Genomic DNA, 13,648 nt, shown 5'->3' on the forward strand with positions numbered 1-13,648 from the left:
GGCAACACACACTACTAAGATGGTGAACACTGGGAAGAATATCAGACACAACTGCCTGATATTAGCATGCTGTGCCCACATACCATGCTGATGGCATAGTATTACAGTAACAGTTTGTGGTTTAATTCATTGCTGGGATGGTTGGGATAGATATTATGGATGTGTAAAGGTGAGTTAGATGATTCAGTGCTCTCCTTTCACACAGAAACTGGTGTTAAAGTGCCCTTCAGCAAGACACTTAATCCCTGATTGCTTTAGCAGAGCTGCTCTATCTTGGCATTATAGACGGTGGATGTAAGGAGGCTGCCAGCCATCATGACGTTGATCAGCTTTCGGGGTTAAATGACTCCTAAACACCCAATCCAAATTTAGAAGAGTGCCACGCCACTGCCATTTAGATTCCATCAGCAGTTATTGATATTCAAGTAGCCCATTCTTTTATACACCCTGAGGCATGTGGAAACAATGGACTTTTCACATTATCAGCTCCAGTGAGAGTAACTGAAAGACATGAGCACCCAAGGGATAAGAGAGGCAAAAGATGGATCTCTCACTGAAAAGGAAAGAGTTTACCTTTCAGTATAAAGACACATCTGCACTTAACAGTAGAACCCGACTTAGGAAATTAGGAAAATTCAAGTCTTCCTTTCCAGATATATAAATATGTACTGTCTATACATTCATAGTTGAGACACAGCACTTTATAAATCAGTCAGAAATTGGGTTTTTGGCAGGCAAGTGTGCTTCCTGTGTATTCCTCAAAACCAAAAAAGCCTCTAGTCACATTTTATGCTAAAACAGCTATAAAAATGGGGGCTGGAACATGTACAGAAATCTGATATAATGTGTCTTTAAGGCTGCAAACATTGGCAAGGATAGGAACATAAATATGATTTAAACAGCACACACATAGTCATGAGTTTAAATAATCAGAGCTCTGATTTCATTAGTGCAGGCAGAAAAACCTCAGCACCATCTCGAAAACAACATCCTGCAAATGCCCTGTCTTGTTCTTTCTCTCGGTTATGAATTCTGACTCATCCTGGTTTTTATTTCTCTTTCAACCTCCTTCATTTCCTCACCCTGTCTGCCTCCTGCTTTCCTGCTCTTCTGCTCAGGGATGTGCAGAGTTTACTGGCCCTCTGTGCTCTTTGGCTCTGGTGAATCAGATTTTCACTTCAAGGTAATTAATCAAAGTAGTACACTACATATTCAAGGGGAAAAGACAATTTCCAACAGTGAGGGAAAAGACAACAATATATAAAAACTAGTAAAATATTGAAGACAGTACTGAAACTCCATTCTTGGGCAGGTGCAGGAAATATTAGTGGATCTTGATGCTGCTAACATCAGGATGAGGGACGGGATCACTTCTCAGTCTCTCTCCTTTTCTCCCTCCCTCTGTGTCTTCCTCTCGGTGGCAATTTGCATTCAATGATGTCTTTATTTCCCATCATCCCCTGGCAGTTCCCTGTGCCAAGCAGGCAATCTGTGCCAACTTCCTGACCATGCCAATCCAATCACAGTAATCTCTCACAAAAGAACCAGAGGCCAAAGAGCTGCGACTGCGTTCCCATATAATATATACATAAGGCTGTGATGGCTTCAAACTCCTGTATGTTTAAATTGATTGTAGCACCCCTAATGTGGTGGATGCACTGTTGGTGAAATACAGCAATAAAAAAAAAAAAATGAATGAAATGTTTTTTAAGTGGAGATCCCAAAGCTTCCAAATATACAAAATGTTATCAGAAATGTCTGTGGAAATGTGAATAAAATGGTGCACCAGACATGTAGAATATTTCCATTTGATAGAGTGATGCAACCATAAAAAACAAGGAGTGTCGGGTTTAGTAAATGTGATACTATCAGGAAGAGTAAAACTGTATATCAAGGGGTTAACTATAGGATTCATTGGCTCTAGATGTGGCTACATTAATTCTGTGCGATCGTGTTCACGGTTTTACTCCAGTTCTGTTTGTGGCTCCAATATGCATCTTCCACTGAGACTGTTACACAATATATGAAAGACAAAAGAATAATATAAGTGAAGTTGAAAACAGTTTATTACTGAGGATATTAAACTGATGATTACTGACACAACAGAGTAGCAGGACACAGTGAATTACAGTGGGTTCATTTATGTTTTACATCAGAGTCACGGGTTTAGTTTACATTGAGTGTTGTGAGAGAAACCATAGTTGCTGACTGGTTGTTTCTTGCATCCTGGTGGCCCTGCAACAAAATCATTAGTAATACTAAACTAAGAGAGCTGTTAAACTTGGATAAAGTACATTTAATGGTTTTATTTAACAATGACACAGCACAGCTCGCCCGCTGGCACACCAGTGTGCCCCAACACACATGTGGAGAACCATTACGGCAGCACAGCACTACAGGAACAACAGAAAGTAATTTCTGTACCACTTAACACTTTGAAATTAAAAACACTCCTCAACCTCATATACAAACACTGTGCGTGCTTTGAGATTCAAACACCTTTCACTACAAAGATTTCTCGACATTTCAAGTTGCGATCCCTTGACAATAGTTTGTAGCTCCTAAGAGGAGGTGAGCATCCACAGAATGACGACTTGTAACACCAAATTATCAGTTTTATCTTCACTTCCCAGATGACTTAAATTGAATTATTACCCAAGAGAGCTGTAAATGCTTATTATTTTATGTTTTGCAAAGCTTAAAAGCATATAAAATATAAGAAAATATATTTTTTATATATTTTCAAAATCTCACAATTGCTGTCAACAGCCCACACTGGTGTTAACCCAAGTTGAGAAATAATAAAACTATATATATCCATAAATTTTATACCTCCACTTATCCCATTTAAGGTCTCTGTATGTGCATCTGTGCATGTTGGTGGTTTGTTTATGTACATGGTCGCCTGGTTAAAGATGGAGGGGTTGGCTTGAGTCCAAAATCTCATCTCATTTGGGTATAATGTTTCAACTGTAATCAAATAAAAGCACATTTGTTTGACAGATTATGTTGTAAAAGCATCCTGCTACCTAACATGGTATTTGGGCTCACTGCCCAGATAACTCACACACTTAAGCTCTTAATGGTATTTCTTAAGTTGTCTCATCTGCCAGTCACATACCTTCATAAATAAACTGGCTCAGGTGAGTGTCAGTAAGTCACATTCAGGAGTGTTTTGCTATTTTGTAGCAGAAAATCAAGGATAAAAATAACTGTAATTCAATCTACAGAGTGAAACCTCAGGGGGAAAAGGTCTTACATATAACTGAGCTAGTTATTACATGCAGCACAGCGTGATACATCTGAGAAGAAAGTCAGTCAGCCACTGACAGAAATGCACTTGGTGTCCTTCAGTTGGTTTGTTTGTACCATTTTCAAATTATTTAATCAGTATTCCAGTTGTCTATCCTGCTATTGTGATCAGTTCAGGGGGTTTGAGACTCAACAGAGAGCCGTGAGGACTTGATAATCTTAATTAATATGAATTACATTTAATTCACATGTTTGGATCTGGGCTCAGCTCTACTCCGATCACTCTCTTGATACACAGTCTCTTGACTTCAGTGGATACGGAGACGAGCTGATAACACATGTATCAGACCGTAGAAAAAGCAGTATCATATTTTCTGTTGTTGTAGTTTTAATTAAAACATTTGGAGACCAGCCACCCTTTGAAATCACTGTGACAGTTCAGTGTTTGCAATGAATGACAATGAAATGTCAAATGATTCATTGTACAGGCAGATGGTTGCTTCTGTCTCTCAAACGATGGCCATATTTGGACTTTTCTTGCACAGGGTGCTGTTTATTGTTTAGGATATTCTTATTTTTAACAGAGCTTCCTGTCATGGGCAGCTGTGGCAGATTGGAAGTGAAATTGAAGTTGAAGTGAAAGCTGTTATATTCCTCCCTATCCCTCCCTGCAGTGCTTTTACAACTCTGCCCACTGTATGTCTTCTGAGGAAAACAGTCTATACTCATTTTTCCCACAACTATCAGGACTCTGAAAGACATTATGCACCTTGAAATGACAAACTATGGGACACACTCCACTGGGAGCCATTTCTGGACAAATTTGAATTCTTCAGCATACTTGCTGCAGAAATAAAAAATAAAAAAAATCTCCCAGCTTGCATGAACAAAAGAGCAAGTTTGTGTTTAAAAAAAAAGTGCTGGAAAGGCTTCAGTCTGCACAGACTTCTAGGCTAAACAGTTGAATTTTTCATTATGCTGCATGACCATCTGTGAATAGTCTGCAGTTTCATATAATTGGTTGTTTTTCCTATCGAGAAAGTGCCTCAATGTCCTTTTCCAGCCTAAGTTTAGCTCTGAATGCTGAGTTTTCTTTAATGTGAATAAATCCTCACAAAATGTATGAGAATATGAGTAAATACACTGCTGCTTTAGCAGGTGAAGGCTTTCAATTTGACTCTCATGGATCTTAATCTCTGTGGGGGATACATAATGTAAAGGTCAGACCAAACTGTCCAAGTCAATTCGCTCTGTTCTATATTAATCTCTATTTACACATCAAGCCACTGTTATCTATAGAAACTCTTCATATAAATATATAATATATATATATTGTATTTACATCTCTCTTCAAAAAAAGTAGTGCTGTGCAATCTATCCTATTAGAGTTAAATAAAAATAAACACATGTAGAGGTCAGTACAGGTAATATAAAAATGCATACTGTGCACCTCCAACTGTGATAAATTCACAGTCTGTCCCACCAGCCGTGCCACCCAAAATAAAACAATCAGGGTGGTTTAGCTGTGCTTACTGAAACTCCAAATACCAAACACCACCACAAAACCTACGGTGGTTGACTCTCAGTCTCTTCTGTCTCTGTCCGTCTCGGGATCTGTCTCACGATGGTCAGCGTGGTTCCCATGTTGACAACAGAAGAAGCAGCAGGGTAACCAGGGTCAAAGGTAAAGGTCCGACAGTCAGCGTGTGGGCTGAGCCTTGAACAGCCACCTGACAGAGAACATGCAAAAGTATACAGAATTATAGTGGAAGAAAGAGAGTGAGGGATGAATAGAGAAATGGAGTAAAGAAGGAGGGAAAGGTAGATGACTAAACAGATGACAAATCAGCTGTTGATTATTATTCTTTTGATAAAATTTATTGATACCAGGTACCAGTCTGCGTGTGTCTATCAGTGTCTGTTTGCAAACACTGTATTCAACCACTTTTGAATGTGGGTGTGTACAGACAGGTGACAAATTAAAGGAAAAACCACCTGAAAAATGAGTGAAGAAACAGGATGACAAGGTTATGAAAATGATGTGGATCATATGGAATGGCCTTCATGGTAACAACCAGATCTCAAACCAATTTAACGCCTATTGGAGATGTGTTAAACAGCGCTCTCCATCACCATCATCAAAACACCAAACAAGGGAATATCTTTTGGAAGAATGGCTCATTGTGGTTCGTGGTGGCCCAATACCTTACTAAGACACTTTATGTTGGTTCCTTTAATTTGTCACATGTTCATTTCAGTATATATGCATAACTTATGCAGGGTTTCTGAAAAACAAACCAGAATGACTGAGAGCTTATGAGGTGAAGCTGCTTTTGTGCCTGAAACTACTCAAATTCCAAAAGTAATCAGTGGAAAATGTTCATTATCCCAAGAAGGAAGCCTCCCGGTTAGCTCAGAGAGCAGAGTTTAGTGTCCTGGATTTTATGAAGACTGTGGATGGTTTTGTACTGAACCAGCAGGAAGGGAGGCCCATATTAAGATAAGAGACCTCACACTGTTAACTTGTATTTATGGCTGTTTATCTAATATTGCTCATATTTCTCAGACAAGTCCACAGTTTCAGTGTGTGACTAAGGAAATGGCTTTGGATGGAAAATGCATCAGGTATCATTTCTCAGAGAGAAAAGTGTTGTGCAGAGTCTCTTTTCATGACCCTGTTTGCCTGATAAATAATAAATGTATTAAATCCTGTCACAAAGTGTCATGAAGTGCAGTCGTCAAATGAGAGGTTTTGCACTGATGTAACACATTTCACTTATATTTAGTGTATGGTATATTTTGATGGTGAACAGCAGAGTTTTTATACATGCTGATGTTGTAAGGTGGGCTTCTGTGCTTTTAACTTGTGCTGCTTTTTAAACTCCTCCGTCTGTTGTTTGTGTGAGCTACATCTTACCACAACATTGTGGTAAACATTTGAAAATGCTAGGATGAGCGCCACATACAGATATACCTTTAAACAGTATTTTTTACTGGTTTTCAAGAAATTGCTAATTTCTAAATAGTAATAATATCTATGTATCATCTATTATTGTGGTGATGAGGTTTCCACCCCGCTGCACAACAAATCTTTGATTGTTTGTAGAAGTGAAATCCGTCTATATTGGAGGTTCCCTGCTTCGTTTGAGATAAAGGCTGCTTTGACTAACATCAGAGTAAATTACCTCACTTTATGAACTGTAATAGGCTGCCAGACTTATTAAGCTTCAGGGAACACAAGCAGTGGTGCAGCATTACACAGCAAAGGGCACATACAACATGAATGACTGAGGTGATTGTTTAAACTGTCATTTAAGAACTACCCTGGTGATGAGATGAGATGTGTCAGGATCTGTCTGATTGAGCTCAGCAGGTAATAATTGATAGATCACATCGTAAGTTCACTTCACAGTAATTAATCAGAGCATTTCATCGCAGTGTCAGTGAAAAAAGAATGGGTGTAAAATAAACTGATAAATATTGGAAAACAGTAAAAGATTCAGTCTACAGATTTGGCTACAGTGACACACAACCCTCCATCTCAAATGCTGCAAGACGGTTGGAAAAAAAACATTAAGGCTGCCAAAAACTGATATTTCCAAATAACTTTCTTTCTCTCTGCCCCTCTCTTGCTGTCTCACTCATTCTCAATCACATACCTGCTTCAAGTCATCCACAGTATTCCCACAGTGAAAGAAATGTTCCACAACACTGCCTGACGTCTTTTCATTGCATTTGCAGTCTTCAGATCATGCAGAGAATGATTACCACCCCTGCTAGCCAATTTTCTAGGAAAAACCTGCAATGTTTATTCACCGTCTGGACTGTTATTGTTCATAAATTTTCTCATTTTTGTGTTGTGGGAAGTGTAGGTGTAATAAACAATGACTTCAGGCTAGTTATCAGTGAATGGCCATGACCTACCTGTGGAGGTGAGAGGTGATGAGGAGGGATGGGCCGACGAGATGGAGGAGGAGGAGGAGGAGGAGCTACGTTCTTGGTGCCTGGACTGCGGCCACTGGATGTGTCACCTGTCTCATCACCTGAACAGATGCAAAAATATGATGATACATAACAATATGTAAGATTACAAACTTACTTTATTATATTTAGAAATCTGTTTGTCTTTTGTTCACCCACTGTATAGGTTTTGATTAGTTTTTATTGTTGTTTTTTAACTTGTAAATGTGTAAAAACATTTTTGGAAAGTACCCAAAAAAGGATGTCTATGTAATAATCTTAAACATGGGAAATACAGTACTTCATTAATCTAGTTTTACAAGCAATGAGCCCACATTTGAGGGACTTAAAGTGTCTGGAAAGATCAAGTAAACGAACAAAACAAAACAAGTTGAGGCATTTGCAATCATTTCAAAATATCAAGTCTAAAAGTATCTCTATAAATAAATAAGTCCATAAATTAAGAGAATCAAGAATTTGTGGAAGTCATTTCTGGTTCTGTTTTTAGTCTCATGATTGCACAAAATCTTAAATTATTTATGGCTGTTTTGTTGTTGTTTAGACCTGAAAGATTTATGGATTTCACCCCACCCACCCACAGCTCTGCACAGTGTGAATATTGTGACCTTACATAAACACACACACACACACAGATGTGTGAAATGTTGCTTCATTTAATTGGCATACAGCTGGACTTCACCAGCTGCCTTAACGCTTTCATATGCATGTGTGAGTGTGTGTTGGCAGTACTCCAGGCCCCTACTGGGAGGATCTCAGGTAAATGAGTGGATTAGGACGGGAGGGAGACAGACTATGCCGCCAGCTAAATGCGTGCACACACACACACACACACACACACACACACACACACACAGAAGTATATCAGCCAGAGACATTCTCATACTCACCTGCGCTGTCATAGAAAACACTCAGTCACAACATGCTCTATCCTGGCACACACACACACACACACACACACACACACACACACACACACACACACACACGTCAACACACAACACACACACACAACACACACACACACACACACACACACACACACACCTACTTGGGCAGAAATCTGATTCTGGCTCTTACAATACACATTGTCCTGCAGTACAATAGACAAAGAGCCTCTTTCAGTTGCTCGAGGAATGGGGTGAGTTTGTTAACGTTCACACACTCACACAAATATTATATCTCATAATAATACAGACATAAAGAAAGCAGGAAAACACCCATATACAAATACACACAAACACGAGCAAGCGCACACAAAACAAAAACATATTCAACACACAGACACAGACACCCTCCTGGAAAAAAGCTGATAAAATCAGTGTGAGAAAAGCATGGTGCATTTTTGTTTTTGACTGTATTGATGATTCAGATGATTTACTCACAGCAGAATGTTTACCAATTAGGCATCTGTCCTTTATTGTGCGCTCATTTGACAAATAGCAGCATGGAGCAATATGGGACACTGGGTTCACTGCTGTGTAAATATGTGTGTTTGTGTCTGTGTCTGTCTGTGTGTGTGTGTGTGTATGTGTGGTCTGTTTTGTGTCCATCTGTTCCCATCAGAAATGAAAACCTTGTGTCACATCTGGTGTGAACCTGTTCGGGGAACGTTATTTATTATTGCACATCCACAATAACAAGTGTCGAGTGACACGTTCATACATCAGTTTTAGTACAATATCTGTTACTTCTCTCATCATTGTTCAGAAAAAATTGGAGTTATGCAAAAACTGACCTTCTTTTAGTCTTACACGGTGCTGGTTTAAATGAGAAATGGTAAGCTAATTCGTTTTGTCCCTTTAATTAGGCCAAAAGGAACATCAGACGACTCCTAACACGCCGAAGAGCATAAACAAGCTGGGAGAATCTCTCTCATATTTGATGGTAAAGTATGCAGTTAAATGGCAATTTTTGAGAATTAAAAGTAAAAATAAACTGTATAAACTACAGAAACTGATGTTAAAAATAGCAGCTTCATTTGGTTCAGGTTCAGATTTTGAAATGGGTAACAAAAGATACATTTATTCCTCGACTCCACCATATTTTGAAGGAAAAGATCATACTACTTACACCACCATATTTATCTGACAACTATGTAACAATGGTGAGGACCACTGTTGGATAGGCATACAAGCATGCACACACACACACACACACCGAGAGAGCCAGAGATGACTGATGAACAATGTCACTGGTCATACTCATGGGGTAGTTTAACCTTTACTGCAATGAGTAATGACTGTGTGTGCGTGTGTGTGGTGTGGTGTGTGTGTGATAATAAGAACGCAGGAGTGACATTTGAAGGATCCTGTCAGTAAACTGCAGCGGTCGATTGCCGTATCCAGGTCAGTGCCGTGGCAAAATCAGCTAAAAATTTCCGCCTTTTCATCGATGTAAAGCATATAAACAGTTCCATTCATGCACAGTTTGCATTCCCCCGAGGAGCTGACCTGACAGTTTACAAGCAGGGACACAAATGGCCACAGCGTACGGTAATGGCTGAGAGCAAAGCAGATGAAAACATCAGAACAGCAATTCATCATCCCATCCTTTCAAATCAAATACACGTGTCCTCTTCACCAGTGACTTGTAATTTTGATACTTTTCCAAAATAATGAGATAAAAATGGAATTGGAGTCAGGCAAAGTGTTCGCCCTGGGGTGACAATAAGGGTCCCCAAGCAGGTGGAGCAGAGCCATAAATCAGAGCAGTGGTGACCCAGAGGAAACAGACTGACTGCTAAGCTCTTAGTGCATCTCTCCCTCCCTCTCTAACACACACACACACGCACACGCACACACACACACACTGGTGAAAAAAATTCTTTGTGTGAAAAGACAAAGAAGTCAAAATCACCATTTGCACCTGTGGTTCCTTAATCCTTAATAATGTTCAGGCTTTAGCATTCCTGTCTGATCTGTAACAAGGAAAGCATCTATTCCAGACATGCCAATACCCAAATCTCAGCATAACTGTATATATTTCTCTTTCATGCATTCCTGTGGTCTGCCACCTGAAACAAAACCCTATTGACAACACAGCAGCTTCCTAATAACAGCAGACAACTCTGTGTACGCGTGTGTCACAGAAACATGTTAGCTATGCTTTGATCGGACAGACCTGTATGTAAAGCATGACTGAGTGAAAGCATTTTGATGTCATAAACAAGGAAGAGAGCATCTGTGCTGTCTTGTGTTGCTTCAGAAGGTAACCTCAGGTAGTACAAATATTTGTGTGTGTTTATATTTGTTATGTGTAGGTTTGTGTGTCCATAAGGATGGGGTGATGAAAGGGCGTCAAGGATGCATGAGCTGATGAGTCAAAATTGAAAAGTGAACTGACAGCAAAGGCAAATCTGTATGCAGTGTGTGTGTGTGTGTGTGTGTGTGTGTGTGTGTGTGTGAAATAGAGAGTGTGAAAGACAGAGTGTGTTAATGATCATCTGATATCAGATGCCTGTGGTGTATTGTACAGAACTGTCACTTTAGGCCCCAATTATGCCCAATCTTGTTGCTATTCAATTTGTAAATACAACAGACAGTCATTCACACACACACACACACACACACCATCTCCCACACGTTCACACAAATGATGCGAGGTGACCTTGAAAAGCGTCTGGATAGCTGGTGTGTGTGTGTGTAGGCGTGTAAATGTATCCCTAGCATTTCCAGCTGAATCAGTAATGAGCATTTCATTACTTCAGCCTCAGTTCCCCAGGGAGGAAACACACACACACACACACACACACACACACACACACACACACACACACACACACACACACACAGCACCGGAAGAGCATGGTAAAAGGTAGCGTAGATTATACAGCTGGCAATCACTTATCAGAATCAAATTAGAAAATGATAGCAAAATTTTTAAAAAATCAAAGAAAGAATAGTAAGCTATCTACTTGTGACACACATAGTAACTAAATAATAGTTATTAGTAATATATCTCAACACCAGTAACAAGGACTACTTTCTGAGTACACTATATATGCTAGACTTTGCAGTGATTCAGATTTCCTGGTACAGTTTGCCAACACAATGTACTGTATCTCTTAATATTCCTCACTGCTGTCATCTTGTTATTGATGGACTTTAAGAAAGAGTATCATAAAAGTGGCCTGCTGGTAAATTTTCTTATTAATAAGAGATTCTAATGACACTAAAATCATCCATGTGTCTCTGGTGGGTAATTTGCCATGATGTTTTCAGATATTTTGGTTAGTAACCTTATACTGTACTACACAGAGTGATAGTGTGGTTTCTTATGAAGCCAGTAACTCTGCAGGGAGAACCCAGAGATAGATTTTAGCACAGCGTGATCAATGTTAATTTGAAAATAGTGCCGTAATTATTGCATTGAAAAGCAAACATCAGACACATGGATGTAATCAAGCCAGGAAAGTGTAAACAGTGAGAAGTGATTGACTTTGATTGATTTTGGTCTATGTGATTTTGCTCATGCGTCCATAAGACAAAGCATGGTATGACATGTTACAAGAAAGCTCTTTGGTTTTAGCCAGGAACCAGCTGTCCAAGGAAGCCCTGGATTTCTATTATGCTGATTCTTGAAAAAATGTGTAACTCTCCACTACCAGTGTCTATCACTTCATCACAGCTCAGCAACGAACACAGCTCCGGCACAAAGAGGGAAATTTGTTCTGACAAAACTGAAAGGCTGCAGCCATGATAGCAGCTTTGTGAAGCTGCATTTAGGCACAGTGGTGCTTGGAGCAATATGCTAAGGTCAGCAAGCTAACATACTTAACAATATTAACATGTTTATGTCAAACAGGTATAATGTTTATCATGTTAATTAAGGTGCTGCAAAGACCTACATCAGGATACATCAGGATAATGGATAGTTGTGGATGGTTGGGATGTATATGTTATCACTTTATAATCAAGTTAATCAACAGGCTAATCTCAAAAAGATTTGTATCTAATTAGAAACTTGATTGTGGACAACTGCCTGTTCAGATTATCTGGTTGGCATCTCCATCATCATAGCCTAAAACTAATGGCTACAGCTTGTTTTCAAATTACTATATTAACAGTTAACAGTTTGAATTGCAGTGAAGCATCTTCCCAAGGTCACACTCAGCGAGGTTAAGCATAGCCTCCAGTGGAATCATAAAACCTTTGGAGGAAACACATAAATAAAAAAAAAAAAAAAAAAAGAAGAGCTGAAGACTGCAGGGTGAATGGAGCGAGGGACTGACTGTGATTGGAGGTGGATGAAAGGATGAACACGGCAGAGTGATTGGTTGAAGGCTGAACATCAACACAGGCCAACAGGGGCTGTTGTCAGGTATGTGTGTGAATACTCATTTGAATACATGAGGGATGAAGCTGGAGGTGCAGCTAGAGGAAGCTAGACAAAGCAAGGGCGGTGGGGCTTTTGTTAAAAAGGTCATGTAGGAGAGTAACAGCATCAGTGCAGAGAGAAGAACTAATAAACAGATGATGTCTAATCAGATTTGCATGAACAAACACACTCAAGTGGGGAGTCAGAAAGACAGACAGCCAAGCAGAAAACAGGCAAACAGACAGGATGATAGACAGGCAGACAAGTAGTCAACGGGACATGACAGCCAGTGTAGGAGATGCTTGATAACGGTTGTGGGTATGTTGATAACAGAGTGTACGCGGAATCAACCATGCACATAGTTATTCAGTAGATGTGCGGTGTGAAGCATTTCATGTGAAGTTCAATTCTTTTATCTCTCTCTGGGTGTGTCGAACAAAACACAGAGCCCTTAGTTGCTTTGAATAAGAGACAGAGAGAGCAAAGTGAATGTGTAATTCTTTAATGAGCCGCATCTCATACCCTAAGGATCTATCATTTTAACTCTACTGCTTATTAACCATTGGCACATGCTGAGTACACACACACAGGCACACACACACACAGCCTGCGAGCCCTATCATTTATTACTTCCCTTTCTCTCTGCACCCACTGTTACCTCCTGTCGTCCTCTCTTGTATCTGCTCCTCCCCATCTCCTTCTTCTCCCCTCTTGATTTTATCTGTTCCTCTGTGTTTCTGTGTGTGTATGTGTGTACCACTCAATATACCCCAAACTGTGAGACCTGAGCAACATAAACAAAACTGAAGACAATCGAGTGCACAAAACAAAAAGGAGCAGGTTAAAGAGAAAAACCAACCAGATTATAAATGACACAGAAATCACAATGAGCGCACAAATTTAATTTATAAGGTTTTAATCTGCTTTGCCAAATTCATTCTGGCAGAAACGTAACTGCTGACCAGATTGCCTTAACTGGCAATATTATTTCCAATCCAGGAAATGTGACATCCATACCAGACAAAAGTCGGAAGGAGCAGATTTGAGACCTCGCATCCTGTGTGCTGAGATGTTAGGTTTAAGCTCTGAGAACACTTAA

The 13,648-nt window shown here is 39.6% G+C and overlaps 1 protein-coding gene across 2 annotated transcripts in view; it reads right to left on the minus strand.

The window, feature by feature from the left end:
* Positions 1-2,048: 2,048 nt before the first annotated feature.
* Positions 2,049-13,648, minus strand: part of LOC108902611 (glypican-5) — a 48,768-nt gene continuing 37,168 nt past the window's right edge. For both annotated transcript variants that reach the window (XM_018704549.2, XM_018704548.2), the window contains exons 10-11: positions 7,177-7,295; positions 2,049-4,982 (exon numbers count right to left, since the gene is read on the minus strand). In XM_018704549.2, the coding sequence (XP_018560065.1) occupies positions 4,881-4,982; positions 7,177-7,295 (221 nt within the window). In that variant the 3' untranslated portion in view covers positions 2,049-4,880. The remainder of the gene's footprint in view (positions 4,983-7,176; positions 7,296-13,648) is intronic.

The sequence above is a fragment of the Lates calcarifer genome, linkage group LG17 (genome assembly GCF_001640805.2).
Source record: "Lates calcarifer isolate ASB-BC8 linkage group LG17, TLL_Latcal_v3, whole genome shotgun sequence".
Lineage (NCBI taxonomy): Eukaryota > Metazoa > Chordata > Actinopteri > Centropomidae > Lates > Lates calcarifer.